Below are 26,881 nucleotides of genomic sequence, written 5' to 3' on the forward strand. Positions count from 1 at the left end.
CTCTCCCTAATAACAATTAGTCCCACAGCTCCTTGCTCCTAAATGTTGTATGTTTTTTCATTATGGTGCGTCAAATTATGACTCTATTAAGGTATGCAAGTTAGATTAATGACTTGACATGGTTTCTGAGAAGCGGTCAAATTAGTCCGAGATGTCTTTATTGAAGCAGCAAAGGAAGGATCAGCGCTGTTGTGCGACATGCGCGCACCACAGCAATGACATCTTTGTGTTTGTGCGGCTGCAGATGCTCTTAGGCGGAGGTTGTCGCTGGGTTTGGCCGCTGTTGTGCATCAGTCGCTGGCCTTTAAAGGTTGCACTCTGTCACAATACACTAGCGCTTACGACTCCTGCGGCAGGGACATGTCACACGCGGTTACTGTCAGCTGCTCAGCCAGCTATGTTCAACAGACAGGCCTCCTATATCCAGAGAACCACATCCTCATTAAATCAACTCCTTATCAGTTGTTTAAGAAAAACATCACTTTTCAATTTCGCTTCAAGAGGATGACCGCAAATGATGCATTTTGTCGTTTTTATGGATATTACGATTTCAGTCCATGTGGTGACATTGTTGTAGGAAGTAAACATGACATGCATGTAAAAAAAAAAAAAGACAACCATTAGACATTTGGATATTGACTGTCCAACAAAAAGCTGCCATTTATCAAAGCGTGGGTGTGCTCATTAGGCCTAATGTTACCATCTTCCTGTTTCTGACGAGCAGCGCTGTCTGTCTTCTTCATCTTCCTCATCACTGGCTGTTTTTCCAAATGGTCGCTCTGTCAGTGTTGGCCAAAATGACGTTAATGATGATGACATCCCTAAACAGGCTTCGCCTTGAGGCCTTATCTCGTGCACAGATCTTCCATTGATAAGATGAGGTTTTGGTGTGTGTTTTTGCGAGAATTTTCAGATTTCTTTATTTGAGTCAAATAACTTTTTTAGTGTAACATTATGTACGTTCAGACATGCAAATAAGCCTACGAAAGTAGTATAAATAATTAATTATAGTGATATATTATCTGTAATCCCAGTAGCACGCATTGCAGTGGATTTTAATAAAGATATGATGAATGTGTGGTGTGGGTTGGCTTAATTTATAACCAATCCCTCATTTATCAATGTTAATTTGTTGCATACCTGACCGTTGTAAATTCATTTCCGCAGGAATTATTAATTATAACTTGAATGTATTCATAGCAAGAGCTTAAAACATCTGTTTAGGCCCTTTTTAATGATATAGTTTTTAAAATTATGAGAGCCCTCTAGACATGAAAAAAGACACCTTTATTCTTGTTTATTCCTACATAGGAATACATACTAAAAATGAGATACTAAACAGCACACTCTGATTGTTTGGGTCTCATCTAGTCGTCAATACTACTGTGCTTTAAACATGTTTAATTTAGGCTAAAATACATAAAATATGCTTAATAAAAAAATTAAAAAATCTTTGATGAGGCGTGGGAAGGCTGTATACTGATTTGGATAGGTAATCATGCTGTCTGTTTATTTTTCTATCACAGTGCAACCTCAAAAGTATAACAGATTTTGTGACGCTGGTTGCCAATTGTTTTCTGTCGGAAATAATTTCAACTGACTCCAATCTGTTCAAGTATAAAACTGTTGCTATCAGAATTATTTCATCAATGGAAAAATCTAAAGAAAAGTTAATCAGTGTAAAATAAAGCTTATGTAAAGTAATGATTGATTGATTAAGATGGGGGCAGGAAGTCATGAAAGGCTAATACTGTCACCTATTGGCGCTGAATAAATATTGTTGGTGTTGGCCCTCCTATGAGGTGGCGACTTGTCCAAGGTGTACCCCGCCTTCCGCCCGATTGTAGCTGAGATAGGCGCCAGCGCCCCCCGCGACCCCGAAAGGGAATAAGCGGTGGAAAATGGATGGATGGATGGTATCGTGGACCCCGACTTAAAAAAGTTGAAAAACTTATTCGGGTGTTACCATTTAGTGGTCAATTGTACGGAATATGTACTGTACTGTGCAATCTACTAATAAAAGTTTCAATCAATAAATCAAAGCGATACTTAATTGGTTTGTACAATTTATTAATCAATTTGTAAATATGATTTTTTGGTTATCATCACCCTTTTTTCTCATTGCCATCACACAATCGCCAAATGAAAAATACTAAATAGTAGTGATTGGTAAATGACAGCCCAGTGAGTATGTTGAACACTCACTAGCTGTTTTGACATTGCACTCCTGCTGTTTAAAAATAGTGCCATCTGCTGGATAATAAAGTTACTACATTTGACCGGCACATAAAATTAATAGTTAGCAAATATTGTTTTTTCAAATGAATGGCCATGCATAAAGAAATATGGAAAGTGCAGCTTTTGCAATTGAGCTAATTATTAAACAAAAAAGTAACTTTTTCCTTGGGGGAAGTCGTGACTTAGTTGGTAGAGCGGCCGTGTCAGGAACCTGAGGGTTTGTGGTTTGATCCCAGTCTTCCGCCATCCTAGTCACGTCTGTTGTGTCCTTGGGCAAGACACTTAATCCTTGCTCCTGATGAGTTGTGGTTACCGCCTTGCGTGGCAACTCCCGCCATCAGTGTGTGAATGGGTGAATGTGGAAATAGTGTCAAAGCGCTTTGAATACCGTACTTTAAAGGTAAAAAAAGCGCTATACAAGTATAACCCATTTACCATTTACCTTATGCGATATAACATCAAACTTATCCCACACTTCGGAATTGTTCCCTTTTCTTGGTTCCTTTTGGATCGATTATGGCAAAGAATATCTCTATTAAACGCGGCACACAATCTTTTGTCTTCCTTCAGTACGAGCTGTCACTTGTGAGCCGAAAGAAGCACTTCCTGATAAACACAGTTTGGCGCGTCACAGTCAAACCTCACAGCAGTTGTATTGGTTACATGCGTTTTTTATTCAAGTGACACAAACATGGAGGCATTGAGGGACACAGTATAATTTTTTTAATGATGAATCGATGTTCAGTGTCGTTTGACCCACTACTAGAAAGTCTAATTGCTCAGGTCAACAGTTGTTTGTTTGTTTGTTTTGCTTTCAAGATTGTTTTTAGTGTAGTACTATAGCAAACATAATTGTCTATCCATGTATAATTATAATTAATATCCATCCATCCATCTTCTTCCGCTTATCCGAGGTCGGGTCGCGGGGGCAGCAGCCTAAGCAGGGAAGCCCAGACTTCCCTCTCCCCAGCTACTTCGTCCAGCTCCTCCCGGGGGATCCCGAGGCGTTTCCAGGCCAGCCGGGAGAGATAGTCTTCCCAACGTGTCCTGGGTCTTCCTACCGGTCGGACGTGCCCGATACGCCTCCTTAGGGAAGCGTTCGGGTGGGATCCTGACCAGATGCCCGAACCACCTCATCTGACTCCTCTCGATGTTGAGGAGCAGCCGCTTTACTTAGAGCTCCTCCCGGATGACAGAGCTTCTCACCCTATCTCTAAGGGAGAGCCCCGCCACCCGACGCAGGAAACTCATTTCGGCCGCCGTGATCTTGTCCTTTCAGTCATGACCTTATGGATATTTATTATAATAATATATTATAATAATAAATATCCAAAAGTTAAACATGTGATTTTGTGCAAGTAATAAATAACATTTATTATCACAATCGGAACTTTTAATTGGTGAAAAAACAACAAATTTAATTCTAACATTTACAGCATGAAGGGCCTGATTTACTGAAAGTTTGTGTGTATTAAAACATGGACAAACTTGAAAAAGACATATTGCAATATACATATACTTATATCTGGAACATTCCAGGACATGCTCACAGTTAGTGCCAGCATCTTCCATGACTTAAATGTGGTATATGAAAAAAGTGGGTTCCATTAGGTTGATTGGCAACACTAGGTTGATTGGCAACACTAAATTGGCCCTAATGTGTGAATGTGAGTGTGAATGTTGTCTGTCTAACTGTGTTGGCCCTGTGATGAGGTGGCAACTTGTCCAGGGTATACACAGCCTTTCGCCCGATTGTAGCTGAGATAGGCGCCAGCGCCCCCCGTCACCCCAAAAAGGGAATAAGCGGTAGAAAATCGATGGATGGATGGATGGGTTCCATTGTACAAAGTAAATGCTCTGCAGGACTGCTTCTCAAAGGCCCATAATGGTCTGCTGCATGTTTCAAAACATAGCAAAACTCCACACTTAGAAGCATGAAAACACAAATGTGCAATAGATATATGTATCCATGGTGACAACCGTGTAGTACACGCAAAAAAATCATTTGAATAGGGCGGTCTGCACCAGTTATCAATTACATACGCAGTCTTAGTAGATCGCATGCAACACGCCCACTTGTTTTACATGCACTTTACAGTTTGCACACGCTGATTGATACGTGGTATTTGGATCTTAGTAAATCAGGCCCTTAGTTGTTTTGTTGTAGTAACATGCCACATAGACATTAATAACACACACACTTTTGAGCACAGCATTAAGCAAGTTCAGTATTCTTACATAGCAGTACTGCACTTCCCCTGAGCGATAATAAGTGAATATATTAGTGGTGAAGTGAACATGGGGGTGAGTCAGCCCTTATAGGTCAACTGTCGCCCTGCATCTCAGTCACAGCCCACTCGTCCTCTTCTTCTCCTCTTCTCGTTATAAGCTTGTGAGAAGAGCATCTCCATTTTCTAATTCACAGACAGGATAAACAAGGTTGTTTTTAGTCACTGTCGAGATGAGATGAAAATAATGATGTTAAGATTCAGTACTTAAATATGATTTGATATGGTACAAACACATCCACTCAGTAATGTCAGAGACTCTGTGTGATATCCCAGGGCGTTACAATAATAAACAATGTATAAATAAACATTGCTTAACAAATTTAAAGCTATTTTAAGTCTGTGTAGTGTCATTAAAGGGCGTGGGGAGAAATGTTTGCTAATTCTTGCAGCAGGCGTGGACCAGTACAGCCTCTCTAATCTGATGGAGAATGTGCAATCGGTTTATAACCTCAACAATTTGACATCATTAACGGTAGAATGATGGAGAAAGGCTACACAAACTGATGCGAAGTAGCAGGAAGGATGTGTGTCGTAAAGATGTCTTTTGGAGATTTTGGCCCACTCTTACACAAAGAGCATAGAGGAAATAAACAAACTGAATCTGGAGCAGTGAGCCAGTAAGCTCGTGGTCCGCCCGGCACACCACCACTGACAATTGAAATGAAGCGCAGAGTGTTTTTTTGGAGCAGCCGCCACATTTGCATTCCTGTTTGTATTGCCGTTTTGTCTGATCACACACTAATTGAATTTGAGCCCGCAGCCGTGTGACTATCATGTTCAGCGCTCCTGCGTTTCTTCATACTCTGCGTCCTCTCAGGGGTCCGTTTTTCTCCAGGTTTGGCTGCCATTAGAGCCTTAATGACAACAAGCTAACTAGCCTCTTTCAACGCTTCATGGTTATTGCCTTAACGCAGCCTGCCGCTTCAGAAAGACCGTTAATACACCTTTTCCTGTTGATTTCCTTCATGTAGTTCAGAGTCATTACATTACATTCAGCCATTTACCCCTCATGAAGGTTAACTTAGTGTGACTGGGAAGGGGCAGCTTCTTGATTTTACTCAAGATTTAAGGCTAAAATTTGCATTTCTATATCTTTTTCATGAGTCACTTTTTCAGTGTTCCAGAATGTACAAACATTGTTATTTTGATTTCCCCAATTTAGCATTAATTAGATGAATCACTTTTATGCAACAGGCCTGAACAACCACTTTATTTTATAAACCGATAATTTGTTCCAGACGCTATGTCCACTGCTGCCACACACACATGCAATTTAGTTGAAAATACCTGTTCTAAAGCCTGCTTTATCATCATTGGGATTGAACAGATTGTACTTGATCATATGGGAAATAATGGTAGGAAGAAAAGGCAAGCAAGAGATAATTGTGGTCCCCGTATCAGCAGAAATAGAATCAGTTAGTCACATTGTTCCATGTAGACGTAATAAAACACTGCTCAACACTCATCAGTGATTGGAGCCAGACCCTTGCAAGTGCTGTACATTTGAGGAGAATTACCGTATTTTCCACACTATAAGCCATTACTTCTGTCCTATGCTTTGAACCCAGCTGCTTATAAACTGGTGTGGCTGATTTATGGATTTTTCTTTGATAATGGCCATATTGTTTTATATTCAACAAATGGTTTTCATAGAGCACCGACAGAGAATCTGAGAAGGTGTGTTATTGTTTGTGCTATGGTGCCATCTTTTGGATGAGTTTGGTCACTGCTGGGTTGAACATCTACAGTATTACCTTCTGTTTAGTGCCTTGAACCGGAAGTATAAGTGCTGTTTTGTCTTCCTGTCGTCCATACCTTTTTTACTCGTATGATTTCTTCATTCATCACTACGAACAAAGTTTGTCCATCCATCCATCCATTGTCTACCGCTTATTCCCTTTGGGGTGACGGGGGGCGCTGGTGCCTATCTCAGCTACAATCGGGCGGAAGGCGGGGTAAACCTTGGACAAGTCGCCACCTCATCGCAGCAAGTAACATTTATAAGTTTTACAATATAAATAAAACAATTCACAATTTCTAAATTGTCATGTTTGATGTTAGTGTTTTCATGCATATTTGTACGTGCTGTCGTAATGTAATCAAACCAGTGTCGTTAGCTTTGGCTATTATGCTAACACGTTTACAAGTGTCTGTGTATTAACTTACAACAGAATTATTATTATTTTTTAGTTTTTTATTTCACAAAATCCTTAGTAAATTCACTAAATTTTACATTTAATTATGACTTGACATGCAATTCTTACATATGGCTCCTTTTAAGACAAGTTTATTTTGCATAATTGTTCCCCTTTAAAATTAACAAAACAACTCCTCCCCTGTTTGCTAACCTTCCTAACCTTTGAAACAGTCTTGTCATGGCTGCATCGCTGCAGGGCACTGGTGCATATGAGTGACAAGAAGAAAAGCACTGACTTTTTTCAAAGATTATGTTTGGCGCCAAATATTCCTTTTTTTTTTGTATTAATCGCTATACTCTGGGTAAATTCTTGAGAAGCAGCATCCCCGGCAATAGACCTTTCTTTATGCAGAACAGGGCAACTTTTTTCCTAAAATGTGTAACTCCAACAAAATAAATAACTCCAACAAAAAAAAATACACCAAAAACAAATACTGTTTTTTGGGAGGATAAAAGACAACTCGTCTTTTTTAGACTTTCTAAAAGAAATTTAAAACTGTAAATACTGTAATTCTTCCAACTTCACCTGTTTTACACATAATTTGCAACCCTACTAAGTGAGGTTAGTTAGTTCGCTGTCTATCTACAGCACAATACACTGATGAGAAACATACACATTTTAAATGAGGCGCATTAAGTAGTTGAATGTTATTCTTGAAGCCAGTTTCCCCCGTGACTTGTAGCTACAGACCTCTACTTGTGTCCATTCCACAGTGACTGACGGACTGCCAGGTCCTGTCAATCAAACAAACTGCCTGTCATGCCCTTGCAGCTGTCTGAGCCAAAATGTTCCTTAAGGATCCTTTTTCCTTCCCTTGAATAATATATATTATTTTTGTAAACTATGTTGAGGACTCATAATCGGGTTTTATTTGTCAAAAAATTGGCTGGTCGTGATGACTTCAAGAGCCAATCAGGGATTGAGATGTTCTTGCAAACTCAAGGGAGCATACAGTGACAGACCGTCATGCAAATTAAAATTGAGCGACGTGGTCACCTCTGTACCTCACAGCACATGCTCCAACTAAATTACTTACTTTGCAAGCTGTAGCCTCACATTTTCAAAAAAAATTTAGAAAAAGTTACTACATTTCATCAAAATATTTGGACGCAATGAAGCATGTGGGAAGATTCAGTGGTCCCCACAGTGAGGTTATTCTTGGACGACCAGGAAAAAAAAAGTGCTACTGGTCCACTGAGCGGGTTCCTGCTCTGACATCTGGTGCCCTGTCTGTGCCAGGATGCCCCTGCTGCACTCAGAAGTGGGTTTCTGGCGCTGCACCTGAATATTCTTATCACTACACTAACCCACACACACACCTAATGGATGCTGCACACTTGACCACATGTTCACACCCGAATTAGAGTAAAAGTGCACACTTGCAAACTCTCTTCGCCAATGCAATTGAACATATGTCCTCATCAAGTCACACCTTACAGCATACACACACACACACACACACTGCTTCTCTCACCAACTACAAGAGCATATGTCACTCCCCCAAATCCTGAGAGAAGCCTTGTAATTAATCAGACGCTGAGATGCCGGTTGCATGCAGCAAACATTCACACAGCAAAGGAAGCGGAAGACTGCAACAAAACTGCTGTCAAGTGAGGTTAAGGACAAGCGCCGAGAGCCGGGATGAACCACAGCCATTGCAGGTTAAATTATTAAAGGCATTCGTGTTCATAAGTCGTCTTGTTGTTGGCTGTGTAAACGCTGTCTTTTACCTGGTATTGTTTTTGATTCGCTGTAGTTTCGATATATCCAGTACTCACTGACATATGTAACAGTCCAGCTAAATTTCGCATAAATGACTGTAGCTTACTGCCAAGGTATCTACATTTTACATATTTTCTTACAAAAAACATCTATAAAGCTCCATCCTGTCACGAAAGCACCACGTAAAGCAGGGGTGTCAATCTCGTTTTCATTGAGGGCCACATTGCAGTTATGGCTTGTAAGAGTGATTATGTATGACTATTAATGTCAAATTGTCTCATATTTTTACACAACTGCCTATGCATTATACAAACCCCGTTTCCATATGATTTGGGAAATTGTGTTAGATGTAAATATAAACGGAATACTATCTGTGTTGGCCCTGCGATGAGGTGGCGACTTGTCCAGGGTGTACCCCGCCTTCCGCCCGATTGTAGTTGAGATAGGCGCCAGCGCCTCCCACGACCCCAAAAGGGAATAAGCGGTAGAAAATGGATGGATGGATGTATGGACAATGATTTGCAAGTCATTTTCAACCCATATTCAGTTGAATATGCTACAAAGACAACATGTTTGATGTTCAAACTGATGAACATTTTTTTTTTGCAAATAATCATTAACTTTAGAATTTGATGCCAACAACACGTGACAAAGAAGTTGGGAAAGGTGGCAATAGATACTGATAAAGTTGAGGAATGCTCATCAAACACTTATTTGGAACATCCCACAGGCGTGCAGGCTAATTGGGAACAAGTGGGTGCCATGATTGGGTATAAAACAGCTTCCCCAAAAATGCTCAGTCTTTGACAAAAAAGGATGGGGCGAGGTACACCCCTTTGTTCACAACTGCGTGAGCAAATAGTCAAACAGTTTAAGAACAACATTTCTCAAAGTGCAATTCCAAGAAATTTAGGGATTTCAACATCTACGGTCCATAATATCATCAAAAGGTTCAGAGAATCTGGAGAAATCACTCCACGTAAGCGGCATGGCCGGAAACCAACATTGAATGACCGTGACCTTTGATCCCTCAGACGGCACTGTATCAAAAACCGACATCAATTTCTAAAGGCTATCCCACATGGGCTCAGGAACACTTCAGAAAACCACTGTCACTAAATACAGTTGGTCGCTACATCTGTAAGTGCAAGTTAAAGCTCTACTATGCAAAGCCAAAGCCATTCATCAACAACATCCAGAAACGCCGCCGGCTTCTCTGGCCCGAGATCATCTAAGATGGACTGATGCAAAGTGGAAAAGTGTTCTGTGGTCTGACGAGTCCACATTTCAAATTGTTTTTGGAAATATTCAACATCATGTCATCCGGACCAAAGGGGAAGCGAACCATCCAGACTGTTATCGACGCAAAGTTCAAAATCCAGGATCTGGGATGGTATGGGGCTGCATTAGTGCCCAAGGCATGGGTAACCTACACATCTGTGAAGACTTTATTAATGCTGAAAGCTACATACAGCTTTTGGAACAATATATGCTGCCATCTAAGCGCCGTCTTTTTCATGGATGCCCCTGCTTATTTCAGCAAGACAATGCCAAGCCACATTCAGCACGTGTTACAACAGCGTGGCTTCGTAAAAAAAGAGTGTACTTTCCTGGCCCGCCTGCAGTCCGGACCTGTCTCCCATCGAAAATGTGTGGCGCATTATGAAGCGTAAATTACGACAGCGGCGACGTCGGACAGTTGAACTACTGAAGCTCTACATAAAACAAAAATGGGAAATAATTCCACTTTCAAAGCTTCAATCAATTAGTTTCCTCAGTTCCCAAATGTTTATTGAGTGTTGTTAAAAGAAAAGGTGATGTAACACAGTGGTGAACATGCCCTTTCCCAACTACTTTGGCACGTGTTGCAGCCATGAAATTCTAAGTTAATTATTATTTGCAAAAAAAAAAAAAAGTTTATGAGTTGAATCAAATATCTTGTCTTTGTAGTGCATTCAATTGAATATGGGTTGAAAAGGATTTGCAAATCATTGTATTCCGTTTATATTTACATCTAACACAATTTCCCAACTCATATGGAAACGGGGTTTGTATTTTTTTTTACATACAAACTAATAGATAACTTGCTTAAAATCATTAATTAAGGAAGACGAGAGGATATTTAAGTTTTTTTTTTTTTTAATAAAAAAAGGTGGGAATATATGACAACATAATATTTTTTGCTGCATGATCAGATAATATTAAACTTTGAAAGACATACAATTGCATGCAGTACATGCACATTCACTGTCAAAATTGGAAAAAATGAATGCATTTAGTAAGAAAGATTAAGTGCTTTTTTGACACCTGTTATTTCCAGGCTTTTAAAGGCCAGATCTGGCCCCCGGGCTTTGAGTTCCGACACTTGTGTCCTCAAGGCTTCTTATTTATCATTTAGTTGTTTTTATTTGGGAAATATTCCTGTGAAATTAATGCAAAATCAGCATGTTGTATTCTATCTTAAACTGTACTTTTTATTCTATAAACAATCAGTTTCAGGACTACCTTAATCATCCCGTTGGAAATAGTGGAATTGAACATTATAATTTTGCACAAAAGTGTAAAAATAGGTAAACCACCATTTGCAAAATGAAAAATCTATTAACTCGATGCAGGGTGTAATGCGTTACATCACAGGTGCGCTTTAGCTATGTCAGCTTATTAAGATATCACGCAAGAGTAAAAAAAAGTTAACCACTGTTAATGATATATATTATTATTTACTTATTTTTCAGTATAAAAACGTTAAAGATAAACAATATATCATACACATTTAAGTCTTTACGTCACCAAAACGCCAGTGTTTATTCCTCTCCATTATGTCCTTTTTTTTTCTCAACACCATGTGATGAGGGGGATTCTTACTTTGGAATGTAGTTTCACTTAAAAGCGAAATAAAAAGCAAAAATAACAGATTTTCTTTTTTTGTGTATGTTGAGATTTCACAAAAGCTTGGGTCAAATGAGTTTTCCAATATATACTGAATCGTCATTTCATTCCTACTGAGTACAATACACAGCCGGCCAGCAATCCATTTTCCAGTTAATAATTAAAAGTGGTTTTAAAAAGTCCTTTTTCGCTGATAGCCAAACACTTGTCGGACACTTCAGAACTTTTTTTGTTTTAATTGCACTTAGATTGAATATGTAAGCAGGCAATGCAGGCTTAATTAGAGAGACACTTATCTCAAGTGCTGAAACATTGAGATGACACTTTCTCCTTTCAAGATTACTTTAATTATTGTAATTTGGTTGCAATTATCTGCCGGGATGAAAGTGCCGCTTCATCGCTCTTGAGGGTGATTCCCTATATGTGAAAACCTTTGTAATACGATTTCAAATATCCACTGTGTTTTGGGGTAGTGGGACCCTTCTCTGCTGTTTTTTTGCATTTAATAGTTTCTCAACTTTGGCTGCCCTCACATAAAAGGTTGATATCTTGTAGGTGTGCTCCAAAAAAATCATTTCACATCAAAATTGCAATTTTTATTTTTTCCGATCACTTCATACTTTTTGGGAATCGATTTAAACATTATTAGGTTTGTTTTGAAACAAAAAATTTAAACAACTAGTATTGATATATTATTGTTGCTTTTATACATATATGGTTTTCCTTTATTTTTAAGTATTGTATATAATACGGATTGTGTTAATACGTCTTCTCAATTGCTTTATAAAATGTCTATCCTTAGTATTGTACTGCTGGGATTGGGTTGGATTGCTCTATTTTCCTTCATAAGATTGATTAACATTCTGTGATTTTTTTTAAATAAATCTAAAGAACAGCTCTTTAGCTTTTGTAACCTGTTTTGAAAAAGTGTTATTATTATTGATATACCAAATAATAGATGACAAAAATCGTGTTCAATAGAGAATCGATTCTGAATTCAACTCTCAACCAAAGAATGGAATTGTGAGGTGCCCACAGTTGTTACACACCTTGTGTTCCTTCACCTTCATCCTAGCTGGGAATACCCCACAGTACATGTTGAATGTTATGTTTTCCCTATAAACTGCAGGAATCTAGCAGCATTTATGCATCACCAGACCATGACTGCAGGCAAGACACACTTATCTTGTTAACCACTCGTGTTTACAGCTATGTCCTGGTATTAAACATACACAAAAATGTGTGTCCTGTCACACTCATTTATACAGCGATGACAGTACCCTTCTGATTATTTTCGTGCATGTTTATATGTTTTGGTCAGGCATTGTCATTCCTTTGTCCCAATGGTGTTAGGCAGCACTGACTAATGGATGAAATAGTTGTGGTACCATCACTCTACAACCACTGAATCCCCACTGAGAGGCTTAAATGTCCAACACCAAACAGGCCATACACTGCTAAGGAGTGCAGGTGAAAATAGAAGCAGTTTGTGTGTGTCGCAAGTTTCTGTGTCTGTGCGCGTAAATGGAAAGAAGGTCTTGCAGCATTCTTTTGCTCGGAAATCCTTCAAGCTAAAGTCCTCCATTGTGCAAGTAGGCTGTGGTTGACGGATTAGTCTAATTGGTCTGAAACAAGAGAAACGCTTTGTTCCATTTTGAATCATTTTCATGCAATAAAAGCCTGCACACTTCCTTGATGGACCTTTGCTTCATCAGTCGCTCCTCATAAAGAGAAAGAGTTGGATTAACATTTAAATTTGACACCAATACTGCCTGATATTGTGATATTTCTGCAGTGCGACGCATTTTCGCTGATCACGCTGCTGTCTCTTTGTGCTCGGACCCCTTAAAGGCACAAGGATGATTATAAATAGCAGCACAGCGTTGTAAGAGGGTTAGAGATGACCTTTGAATAGATGGCAAGATGGTGGAAGCCTTGAGCACACTTGATTGTGTAGTAGAGAAATATATCTCTCAATTAATGATGCATCATTTATTTTGGTTTTGTTTCTCGAACTATTATTGCTCGGAACTTCAGTCAACGTGATGCTTCCAGGGCTTGATTTAATGAGTTTGCTATAGAATCATTTGTTAGCCCTCAGGGATATTGAGCCGGACATTCTTATACAACATTTTTACACGCCGTGGCTAAGTTGGTAGAGTGGCTGTGCCAGCAATCTGAGGGTTACTGGTTCAATCCCCACCTTCTACCATCCTAGTCACGTCCGTTGTGTCCTTGGGCAAGACACTTCACCCTTGCTCCTGATGGGTTCTGGTGAGCGCCCTGCGTGGCAGCTCCCACTGTCAGTGTGTGGATGTGTGTGTGAATGGGCGAATGTGGAAATACTGTCAAAGCGCTTTGGGCTCCTTAAAAAGGGTAAAAAGGGCTAGAAAAGCGCTATACAAGTACAACCCGTTTACCATTTACCATTTTTGCCTCTAACCTCACAAATGCTTGTTGAATGAATTACCAAAGGCTCACGATTTAACTCTTTAATTTTTACTTTCTCTAGGTGACTAAACCATGTGTCTCAATATTGTTGTCCACATATGGCTCCTATAATGTGTCCTTTTCCATTGGCCAAACTCTATATTGTATATAATCACCCTAAAAAAACAGAACCCACAAATCTTTGAATAAATCTGTTATTTTACGGCAGGGGCCACCAACGCGGTGCCCGCGGGCACCAGGTAGCCCGTAAAGACCAGATAAGTAGCCCGCTGGCCTGTTCTAAAAATAGCTCAAATAGCAGCACTTAACAGTGAGCTGCCTCTATTTTTTTAATTTTATTTATTTACTAGCAAGCTGGTCTCGCTTTGCTCGACATTTTTAATTCTAAGAGAGACAAAAGTCAAATAAAATTTGAAAATCCATATATTTTAAAGACTTGGTCTTCACTTGTTTAAATAAATTCATTTATTGTTTTACTTTGCTTCTTATAACTTTCAGAAAGACAATTTTAGAGAAAAAATACAACCTTAAAAATTATTTTAGGATTTTTAAACACATATACCTTTTTACCTTTTAAATTCCTTCCTCTTCTTTCCTGGCAATTTAAATCAATGTTCAAGTAAATTAATTTTTTTTATCGTAAAGAATAATAAATACCTTTTTATTAAATTCTTCATTTTAGCTTCTGTTTTTGACGAAGAATATTTGTGAAATATTTCTTCAAACTTATTATGATTAAAATAAAATAAAAATATTCTGGCAAATCTAGAAAATCTGTAGAATGACATTTTAATCTTATCTCAAAGTCTTTTGAATTTCTTTTAAAATGTTTGGTCTGGAAAATCTAGAAGAAATGATTTGTCTTTGTTAGAAATATAGCTTGGTCCAATTTTTTATATATTCTAACAATGTGCAGATTAGATTTTAACCAATTTAAAACATGTCATCAAAAATATATACTTATTGTTAGAAATCATTAAGATGATCAGTGTTTCCACAAAGATAAATATCAATAATTATTAAGAATAACATAGAGTTAAAGGTAAATTGAGCAAATTGGCTATTTCTGGCTATTTATTTAAGTGTGTATCAAACTGGTAGCCCTTCGCATTAATCAGTACCCAAGAAGTAGCTCTTGGTTTCAAAAAGGTTGGTGACCCCTGGTATACAAGTTGACTCAGGGATGACTATTGCTCCAATATTTCATGCACAACCATGGAAAAGTCATTTGGCGTGAAGGTCTATATCTCCAACAAATCATACACTGTTGGGCAAGCAAACGTTCGGAGAAGGCTTCTGTGTCAACATGCTCCATCAAAAAGCTGATTTTTTTTACTGGGTTCGGAAGTTCAGAGAGTATGGGACTGTGCAAAATCGTACGTGTAAAATCCGAGTAATTGACAATTTTGCACGACTAATGCAAGTTTGCTTCCAACTCCGTGGAGCTCATTTAAAATGTGTATTTTGGAAAGAACATGACTTTTATGGAAAATGACCAAAATAACTTAAACTTTGGGAAATGATTGTACACAGACTAAAATTCTGTTTTTTGCAATCACCCTGTTACCACCAGGTAATTTTTCTGGCTGCAGTATTTGTACTTCACACTTTATCTTGCTGCAGTAGTGAATTTGTTTGCCTTTTTACAGCTATTCACTTGGCTCTTAACCAATACTCCATTGTTGTTGTTTATTAGCGTGCCTTGTTCCCACTGATCCATTCAATGTTCTGTAGTTTTCATAATTTCCTGACCTTAGCCAAGCTTGTTCAGCATACCTTATATCAGGATCCTGGCCTTTTAGACATCTATGGAAACCATCCAAAGAGGACAAAATTGGGTTTTTATCCTTTCCTGGCTCTATTGCGGGGGATTAGTCACATGCCCTCTTCTTCGCCACTGTTACTTTGAAAGCAGCTTGTGTCTTTACATTGATCTTTTTATCAGATTCGTCTACTCAGGCAATGTATGACTTTTAATAGTCATGCTACAATTCCACTAGCTGACTCCAGTGAAGCTGTCTTTGCTTCCCCTTTGTCGTCCTAAAATGTTTCCCTTTCCGGGCTTGTTGTTAGTCCAATACTTATTTGCTCATTGACATACTTCCATCCTTATCCCTGATGCATGGGCCTACTTGTTGACCCGGGGCTTACAGTTTGAGCCTGAGCTTAATTGTTCAAAATAATGCCTCTCTGTTGAGATTTTTTGGTGCATAAAAAGACTTAAGTATTGTCTTTCACAGAGGAGGATATTTGTCTTTACCTTTTAGTGTGCTGCCCCTTTTAGCTCGCTGGACTATCAGTCTGTAATATGTATCAAACAACCATACGCAGCCTTGTGAACTCTGCGGTGTAATTAGTGCCCACCAATTGTGCATAAATCACAATGCTGAGGTTGCCTGTTTTTGGCTGTTTCTTAAGCAGTGGGTTTGGTTACAGTTTTTAGGAAGTTCTGGAATCAGAAGGCCCCATTTCAAGGCCACACATAAGTTTAATCAACATTTCAGCTAACCATGGCATCCTAACTCCAAAGTCCTGCTCACGAGAAGCTGCTTACTTAAGGCGCTCTCTCTTTATCGGCCTGTTGTGTTTCTCATTAGCGTGTGGTTAGCATGGGGATGCACAGGTCTAGCCTAGTATAAGAGAGCTCGTCTCTGCCACAAATGTATATGGAAAGCAGACATCACCACAAGACGAAAGTTGGCACAGCCATGACCAGAACGAAGTGAGCAATGTGTCCACGTTACTCGAAGCATTTGATTCAAATCAAGGAAATTTGCCTCGATTTTTGTGGAGACAAATAACACGACATCATTTCAAGTAAAAACACATTTGTATGGTTCTGCTGGTAGAGGCCATGCTGCTTTAGATTTAACATTAACCTTCCTAAGCATCAAAACCGCAGCTTATTTTGCACATATGTCCACTGTTTTCCCAGAGAGGCCAAGCCTTGGTTTATCCACACACTTGGCAGAAACAGTACCAGGCTTTATGAGTCTGCCCGCCAGTGGAATGCGCGGACCTCAGGCCTGGTTAACTTCTTCACCCACGCACTGTTGCATCGGTCGCCTTTGACATTGACACTCTTGAGTTGCTCAAGCACAATGCGCATAAGGCTTTGTCTGTTCTGCGGGCATCGCTCTCTCACTTTGGGTCCCTTTATGGAAATGTTTGGCTGCGGCACCACCTCTTTGTGTGCGCATGTTGTTGTCTCTAAGCACAGAGGGCAGCTGTAAAGAAAAGTCAAGTGGCACATTCATGCTTCCAGCTTCCAACCCGAAAACGGAAGGCATAGAGAGATGGATTCTGCTGCATTCCCGGCAGCGTGTGGGAGGCTGAGAGGAGAAGAAAGGCTATACTCCAGTCGGCTTTTGGACCTATTAGCATTTGGATAAGCCCTGAAAGCTCCCAGTGGCCGCACCACACAGTGAGCAGTAGGGCCTAAGCGCCTGTACTGCTGTGTTTATAAGCTAGGTTCTGTCAATGGGCCCATTGTGCAGGCATGGCTACTGGGATGCACCATGGCCTGTATGTAACTTGTCGCCAGTTTGCTTAAAAGTATCAATCCCCACTTCCTTGGCACTCACAACTGAAGCACCCCCCTTGTCATTTGGCAAATTGGTTGCTGATTAGAATGCCTTTGTTCCTTTGTTTGTCTGCTGTGGGCACGACTCACTGAAGTGACTTGTGTCAATTGCTTCTTGCCAACTTGCCAAAGCTATCACGTCATCATTAGTTGTCTCCAAAAGATTGTATGTGGTTGAACCCACTAATCATTTAATTTTTATGCAATTCCTGTACTTCTGTCCATAGCAATGAACGTAGGCATTCTTTGCCGGTCTGCTGGGACTATCACAAATTGACCTCTGACTTTTTCCTTTGCTCCCGTATTCTTTCCATCTATCAGGGTTTTACCTGCTCATGAATGCCCTTGATTTGGTATCTTCACAAGCATGTTTCTTATCTTTGGATGATTCTCTATTTCCAAAGATAAGACTGCTGCTTCAAAATAAAATATATTAACATTTGTGGCTAATATCCCGCTAATAAATGGTTTGATTGTCTGTGGCCGCACCACAAAGAGAGAGAGAGATAGTTGCTGGCTCCTGTTGGTCTGTGTCTACAGTAACACTAATAAACATTAGTAAGCCCACTGGAAATGTGGGAAAACACGGACTTTTTGCCGTATGAACATGGGTTAGTACAGTTCATGGGAAACAGTAACCGAATATGAGATCAAATTATAATATTGACAGTTTAATTTCCCTGTCCTAGCAGTCCAATAGTCTACAGGGGATATTGCACTGTAACTTTTTAATCAGAACGTCTGTTTATGCACCTAATATTCATACATCAGTCCTGTTTTATATACTAAATGTGCTAAGCTACTGCTTGGTTGACTTAAGTTTTTAATGGGAGAAACACTGAGAAGGCTCTGTCTTCAAGAGCCCAGCTGTGTGTCCTCAATTGTTCATAGTGCCTATTTTTATTATATAGCTGTCTCTGCTTTAGTGTTTTAGTGTGGATAATTCAGAAACCTTGTATTTTAGTTGGCTAACAAAGTTTTGATTGTTTACAACTAAAACACTCAAGATGAACACATTCATTCTTCCTGCCTATAAGGACATTGATACAGTTGTGATCAAAATTATTCAACCCCCACACAATTTTGGTGTTTTAGCAAGCTGGACATTTATTCCGTATTTTGTTTGTAGTCATATCAAATAAAGATGTGTCAAATAGACAAATGCAACTTACATTGTAACACTGTATTTTACAAAATACCAAAAAAGGAAATTTTTCTTAATATCTCATTGACAAAATTATTCAACCCCTTGAAGATCATAACTCTTAAGAACAGAATTTGAATAAGGTCTTTTCAATCAGGTGTTGAAAACACCTGTAGATGTAATTAGAACCATAACGAACAAAAATGTAACTGTTTGAAAAACACTGTGACGCTCAGCTTCTTGTCGATGGCCAATGGTATATTTGCAACATCGTGTAGTCCAGGGAGTGGTCAAAGAAGTCAAGAGAGGAGGTAATTTCTCTTCATAAGAAAGGATATGGATATAAGAAAATAGCAAAGACATTACACATTCCAAGAGACACAGTTGGGAGCATAATTCGCAAGTTTAAAGCTAAAGGCACAGTGGAAACACTACCTGGGCGTGGTAGAAAGAGGATGCTGTGTGCGTACAGTGGTGAAAAACCCCCGGGTAACAGCTGAGGAACTACAACAGGACATTGCAGAGGGGGGAACGCAGGTTTCGTCCCAGACAGTAAGGCGCGCACTACGAGATGAAGGCCTCCATGCCAGAACTCCCAGGCGCACCCCACTTCTGACTACCAAGCACAAGAAAAACAGAATCCAGTATGCCAAAAATCATCTGGACAAACCCTAAAGGTTTTGGGAAACTGTTCTACGGAGTGATGAGACAAAACTGGAACTCTTTGGGCCTATGAATCAACGTTATGTCTGGAGGAGAAAAAATGAAGCTTACAAAGAGAAGAACACCTTGCCTACTGTTAAGGTGGTGGGGGGTCAATCATGCTCTGGGGCTGTTTCTCTGCCTCAGGTACCAGGAATCTCCAGCGCGTTCAAGGCATTATGAGTTCTATTTCCTACCAGGATATATTAGCTGCAAATGTTATGAAGTCAGTGACGAAGCTGAGGCTTGGGAGACGTTGGACCTTCCAACAGGACAACGATCCCAAGCATACATCCAAATCAACATCAGAGTGGTTGCAGAAGAAGGGCTGGAAGACTCTGGAGTGGCCTTCACAGTCGCCAGACCTAAATCCTATAGAAAACCTGTGGTGGGACTTGAAGAAGGCAGTTGCAGCACGCAAGCCCAAGAATATGAATGAACTGGAGGCCTTTGCCCAAGAGGAATGGGCTAAAATACCTGTAGATCATTGCAAGAAGCTTGTGTCCGGTTATGTATCACGTTTGAAGGATGTAATTACTGCCAAATGGTGTTCTACTAAGTACTAAAGATGCATGTAACTAGGGGGTTGAATAATTTTGTCAATGAGATATTAAGAAAAATGTCCTTTTTTGGTATTTTTTAAAATAGAGTGTTACAATTTAAGTTGCATTTGTCTATTTGACACATCTTTATTTGATATGACTATAAACAAAATACGGAATAAATGTCCAACTTGCTAAAACACCAAAATTGTGTGGGGGTTGAATAATTTTGATCACAACTGTATGGAAAAAATGAAAAAGGCTGTTGAAAAGCTTTCAGAACTTTTAACGTACACCAGTAACCTATCATTTCAAACAATTCCAAAACACAATGGATATAGCAACATGTCTACCAATTTTTAAGACAGAAAAAAATGTACAAATTCATGAACAGAAGTAGAACACTTGTAGACAACCAATACAGACATAGAGCCAACATCTCTATATCGATGGAATTAAACATTATTACAACAGCAATTACAAACACAATAGATGGTGTGCAGTTGTTGTGTTTATGGATCTAGCACAAATATTTGACACAAATAATCATAATATTAACAAAATAGAACGGTATAGCATCAGAGGGTTTATCCTAAACAGGGTAAAAAAAACTACTTAAACAAGAATCAATATGTGAAGCTCGATGAAAACACCTCAACAATGCTAAATATATTTTGTGGTGTACTCCAGGGATCAATACTGGGACCAAAATTGTTTAATCTCTATATATACAACATTTGTAAAGTTACAAAGGACTTAAAGTGTCTGGACCGCGCCCACTCCCTCACTCCAGAGATCTATTAGTGGCCAGCGCCACACGTCAGGGGGGAGGGCATTGTTAGGACCACGCCTACTCCCTCACTGCAGAGATCCTTATCTCCAGTCTATTAAGTACATTCAGTTGGCTACTCATCTGCTCATTGCCTCACAGCCAATCAGACTCTGCCATTCTACACCCCACACTGACCTGTGACTCATTACCAAACAACTACGTATATATATGTATATATATACAGTATATACCCTCCTCAGCCCGGCTGCCTCAGGCAGTATTGTTTGAATTTAAAATACTTTAGCCTCACCACACGGTCCTGTCCGTTTGTAGCATTTAGCTTTAGTCTTGGTTTGTTGCTGAACTGTTTTTTCCTTTGACTACCTTTTCGCTTACTCCCTTGTACCTTTGTGTGAACTGCATTAAAACCTTTGAAACCTGCGCCTGCGTCCAAGAATGTAATTACATAAAGTTAATACTATTTGTAGATGACATGACTGTGTTTGGTACGGGTGAGAGCACATAGAAGCTAATACAAATAATTAAATAAGAAATTAAATGAACAAATTAAAAAGATAGTTTGACAAAAACAGACTATCTTTGGATTTCAGTAAAACCAAAATAATGCTATCCAGTAAAAGTAGAAGATAGTGTCAAACACAAATACAAATAGACAAAGTAGACATTGAAAGAGTAAAATAACCTACATTTTTTTGTGTAATAATCTCATATAAAAAGTATACAACTTGGATATCTTATATAGAAAATATACAACACAAAGTGGCAAGAAACATGTCAATAATGAATAAAGCTAAAGAATGCCTTGACCAAAAATCACTCCATGTTCTCTAATGCTCACTTGTGTTACAATATCTGAGTGATTGTGGAGAAGTATGGGAAAGTAACTACAAAAGTACACTTCACTCATGTACTGTTACAAACAAGATCAGTTAGAATAATACATAAAGTTGGCTATCGAGAACATTCAAACACTTTATTTATTAAATCAAACATATTGAAATTCCATGTTTTGGTGCTTTTGCAAAAAGCTAAAATTATGTACAAGGCAAAATATAACCTGCTACCCAAGAATGTACAACAATTCTTTTAAACAAATGAGTAGAAATATAACTTTGAGGACAATTTAATTTATACCATCAGTATGCACATACAACACTTGAGACCATACGCATATCAGTTCGTGGAATTAAATTATAGAATGCATTAAGCAAAGAAACAATGTTCTAATATGATCAACTTTAAGAACTTTAAGCTCAAAGTGTTTACAAAGTACAAGGAAGAAGAATTGTGATGAACATATTGAACCTCATTACAAAAGCAGAAAATCTAATTAATCTAATAATCTTTATTCATTTTTGTGTTGCAGGAGTATTAACAATTGTGTTAGTAATTGCTATGATAACATAGGGCTAGGATTAAATGAGGTCTGCCTCTTCCTATTCTTCTTCAGACATGTTGTAATGCGAAACTGTAATCACCTGATATATAATATTGTAATTGTATACGTGTTTGTAATGAACTAATACCATAACCCTGACCTGTCTCTAAAAATGTCCCTTACTTAAGTTGAACATCCTCCTTCACTTGAATGTCTTGCCAGACTTGCACATTTGGTTAGAGACGTCATGCAACCACAAGGTCACAGGTTTGTGCCCTGCAACAGCAGATGAGTCCATCACCAGCCATCTGTCCTGTCAGAATGCCCTTGAACAGTCAGGTGGACACCTACCTTCCCGCTGGATTGTAGAAGCAATGAAAAGTCGGAAGTGAAAATGACTTGACTTGCGTGTGCTGTCCCCCCATGAATCTACTTTTAGGCATTCACTGGTTTGAAATTCCTCCAGGCTGATAGAGACATTTTCACCAATGCGTTAACTGCATTACGGTTTCTGAGAGTTGGATTATTTGCTAACAGTGTATTTATTGTATTGAGCCCTCGCCAGATGCTGACCTCCCCCTGACTTTGCGAAAGTCCTGCAGAAATGGTAGCGATCATTGAATAAAGTCACATACAGGCCAGTCTGTGCTCACTTGCAAAACCAGATAAGGCATTGGGAAAAATCCAAAGTATTTGTGTCTGTGAGCTCAGCTAAGCGTAACTTATCATACGGAATGGGTGATATATGTTAATAATATTAATTCTCAAGTAGGGCTGCACTGTACATCAAATGTTAATTACGTACACGATTGAGTGCTACGATTACAGTACGATGATTGTCTGTGATTTTAACATTTGAAAAGCAGCCTCTGTTGCATATCAAATCAATCACTTTGACAAGACAAAAGCAACAGCGGCTCATCGTGAAACAGCTCTCCCAACGCTTAAGGCCATTGTGTATGGGTACAGAGCTCCACGACCACCACCTCGCTTTAATGAAACTTTTTCCGGGTTGCTGCAACCTGTCGCCTCGTTTTTCACCGCTGATAATTCCCGGAAATTGCCCTCGTCTCCCGACGTTGCGACCTAATTACAAATCTTCCAGATTCTGACAGTATTGTATTGATATAAAATGCTCATGTCTGTCAATCAAATTGTGAAATTTAATAAATCAACTTTGTTTGAACGTGTCAGAATAAATGGTAAATTGATTTTGCTTGTACGGCGCTTTTCGACCTCGGATGTACTCAAAGCGCTTTGATAATATCACCACATTCGTCTACTGATGACACGGCATTATATTAATCGTCCGGTCATTCTTTAATTCATTAATTTACATTTTACTTGTGCTTCCTCACTCGAAATGAGGCCCCCAATGAATCCTGGCGCCCTACGTACAGCGTGTATTCTGTTATTAGGACGGGGCGGCCCTGACGAGGTTGAAGTGGGTAAGATAGAAATATATGTACTAGGCTCCAAATGAGTGATGGAGGCGCTGATTAGGCAAAGGCCTGTTCCTTGCTGGAGTCTTCACGTGGATCTGATACGCGTGGCACTTTGGGCTGATGAACGGCACTGTCAGAAGTCACTCTCGACTTCATATTTTCATGTCTAAACAAATGAACTTATTTGTAGTGACTACCATTGTTACAGATGCAACATTTACCACTGATTTACAGTTTGCTTTTAAAATTTTATTCCTGCCACATAAAATGTTATTTCCACTTGTAAATGAGCCTTTAAAACTTTATAAAATTGCCACATGCACTCTTTTCATTTAAAACTGTTCATAGGGAACTGTTGGTCTACGGCATAAACAAAAACATAAAGTATGATAGTCTCTCAGAACATCGTGTTTATGTAGGGCCTGTGATAACAAACATCATGTTAACCGTTGCTTCCGTCTGCCGCTTGCTGAATTGCCCTGATTGTCATCTCCTTAGGTTTCCTCCTCTGCTCACTGAAGATAACATCCCTCACTCTATCTGTCCTCGAACATCCCCTCCTTTTGCTATCTTGTCTTCTCTAAATCTCGTTATCGTGCCCCTCTGATGATGATGAGGATGATGATGATGACCGTTGCATATCTCTTCTATCTTAACAGTACTGCTTTTTATTTCCTTTACATTTTTCAACAGACTTTTGTGTTTTGTTTTTTCCAGTCAGAATTTCACATTAAACCATACCAAAGTATGTTTATAGTACTTCATAATTATCAGTTTTTTAGGCTTCCTTGTAAATAATTAACATAGCTGAGTTTTCAAATTTGAGTTTCTCTTTGGAAGTTTGCAATGGTTGGTTGTCTGTATGATGTATTCCATACTTCCCTGCAATTTTAATTGAACATACAATAATCGAACATCCCTTTCTGCCCTGAAGGCTGTCGAAGAACATTCCCACTACCAAGGACGTGGAGCCGCTGCTGGAGATTGACGGTGACATCCGCAGCTTTGAGGTTTTCCTCTCCTCCAGAACGCCAGTCCTGACTGCCAGGGATGTGGAGATGTTCCTGCCTTGCACTGTTAACCTGGACCCCAAACTCAGAGAGATAATAGCAGGTATGATTAATTCAGGTGATGGGTGTATTCCAGGAGTGTAAAAAGAAAATAGATTTTCAAAAGAATCACATTTTTTTAACAATTCTTAATGTATCCTAAACATTTTAAAATTTATTTTTAAAGCAATTTTTTTATTTTTTATTTTTTCTACCCAAGCACTGAGGCAAATTGTATTGTTGATTTAGAGTCCTATATCTGCTCTATATATTTACTTCAGAAAAGACAAGTGTTGGATACGTCTCTTGTTGCATTATATGTATTTGACTTCATTAAATGTTTGGGTATAATTTTTTTTAAACAAAACCCAGTTTCTTTTAAGTAATATAGAAATGTATCGCAGTTGTTAATCTATTTTATAGAGAAATGAAGTTATTCATAGAATTGGCACCCAATGTTATTAAAAAGTATTGATTTTGAATAGAGAATCGATTTTGAATCAAATCGTTACCCCCAAAAATCATGTAGTGTCCAAAGATTTGGAGCCCTATTATATACTATAGATCAAGGGTGGGCAATTAATTTTCTCAACAAAAAACATTACGTAGGATCAACAGGCTGAATTAAGTTATGCTTAATATCAATATTTGATTGGTAAATGTAAATGTGATGGTTAAGCAAAAAAAAAAAAGCTTGGCAAAGACATTATTTGTATTAATATATTAATTAAAGGGGAGCTGCACTTAAAAAATGCCTATCATTTATAATCCATATGTAAGAAAAGAACACATCCGATGTTCTTTTTTTATGCATTGTCACATGTAATATATGGCAAGTACCAGGTGGCTAACAATGCAGCTTATGGGAGTGCAGCTGGGATAGGCTCCAGCACCCCCTGCGCCCCCGCAAGGGACAAGCGGTAGAAAATGGATGGATGGGAATACTCTATTGCTCCCACAAAGCCCTCTTAAAAACATCCAAAAACCGCCAACAATACTCCATTTACATTTTGTGACCTGAATATTAACTAAGTACTAATGATATTGTTATTATAAGCGCTAACACAGACAATCTATTTTTTAGCAGCGGTATGATCACAGAGAGCTAATTAGCTTGTGCTGCTATAGATATACTGAACCGGTGAACTGCTAATGCTACAATTTAATTTTCCTGAGGGAATTCTCCTGAAGGAATCAATAAAGTTCTATCCATCTATCTGTCTATCTTGTCTATCTATCACCTCTAAGTAGTAAATGTTAATTTTACTCATACCACTCACTTGTGTCATAGAAATATGTGGCTGTAAACCAAAAAGTGGTAAACTTTGAGATCCAACTCTGACCCAAAGATGGCGAAAAAGAAACGAAAACACGGTTTGCGGCAACTTTTTTTTTTAACCCTTTGTGAGGATTATGATTAATTCTACATCTAAATTGGAAGATATGAACATTCCGTAAGTCTGCATCCTAATGAGAGCAGACATTGTACAGTAAAGGATTGTTTTATTATGTTTGTAGTTGGTATTTCTTGTTTAGCACTTAGCAATACTGCTGCAAGATGCTTACAGTGTTTTTTTTAAAACTGAATCCGTTCATTAAACAGCTTCTAAAACTTGCCGAGTTGGGCTAAAAAATGTACGTTTCTAGATCATATTTTTTGTCCAAAATTCGCCTTTATTGTTTCTCACGTAGTGTGCTGTGAGTAGTAGTGTTGTTTTTTTTGAAAGGACAAGCAAACGTTGTGATGAGTTTGTGAAATTAATGCGCCGCTGTATGCTTAAAATTATTTTTTTTCATATTAAATATTACATGCTATTTTAAATGTAACTGTTACTACATTACATACCGGTATATACTTATAGCGTGTATATATAACATTTTATTCTAGGTTTTTGGATGTATTGTACAGGCAGAATAGAGCGAATCATATTGGTTCCATTGTTAGCTGACTTTTGCTAGCATTTATTTATGAGTCAGAATGAATGAAATAAGAGAAAAACGTGTTTTTGTCACACATAAAGATTGTGAATGATAGAAATCATAACAAAAATGTGCAGTTCCCCTTTAATAAATGTGCATGTTAAAAAACCTAACTTTCCAAAATGTATTGAGCCAAGAAGGAAGCAAAGTAAAATTTAATTATGTTTGATAGTACAGTTAAATTCGTAGCATTTTCACTTGTTAAAGAAGACCTGGGTTACAGTGAATACAGAGTGCAGGTCCCACTTTGGGCACATCTGATCTAGAGGAACTAAAGGTTGTTAAAAGTTTTTTGTTGGTTAACCTGAGAAAAGATTATTACTATTACCCTTTCCAGAGGAGATCAGTGAGGCAGGGATCCTGCCTAATAGACCTTGTCGAAGCTACACCTCTGAAGTGAAGCGACATCTGCCCAATTCTCGACAAAGTCCACCAGAGAACTTGGTGGCACAGAGAAGTCCTTTGCCGCGTCTTAG

At 38.7% G+C, this 26,881-nt stretch overlaps 1 protein-coding gene across 3 annotated transcripts in view; it reads left to right on the plus strand.

The window, feature by feature from the left end:
- kidins220a (kinase D-interacting substrate 220a) overlaps positions 1–26,881 on the plus strand; it is a 95,383-nt gene that overhangs the window by 41,621 nt on the left and 26,881 nt on the right. For all 3 annotated transcript variants that reach the window (XM_061895879.1, XM_061895877.1, XM_061895878.1), the window contains one exon: positions 24,311–24,489. In XM_061895879.1, coding sequence (XP_061751863.1) covers positions 24,311–24,489 — 179 coding nt within the window. The remainder of the gene's footprint in view (positions 1–24,310; positions 24,490–26,881) is intronic.

The sequence above is a fragment of the Nerophis ophidion genome, linkage group LG03 (genome assembly GCF_033978795.1).
Source record: "Nerophis ophidion isolate RoL-2023_Sa linkage group LG03, RoL_Noph_v1.0, whole genome shotgun sequence".
In the NCBI taxonomy this organism is placed as follows: Eukaryota; Metazoa; Chordata; class Actinopteri; order Syngnathiformes; family Syngnathidae; genus Nerophis; species Nerophis ophidion.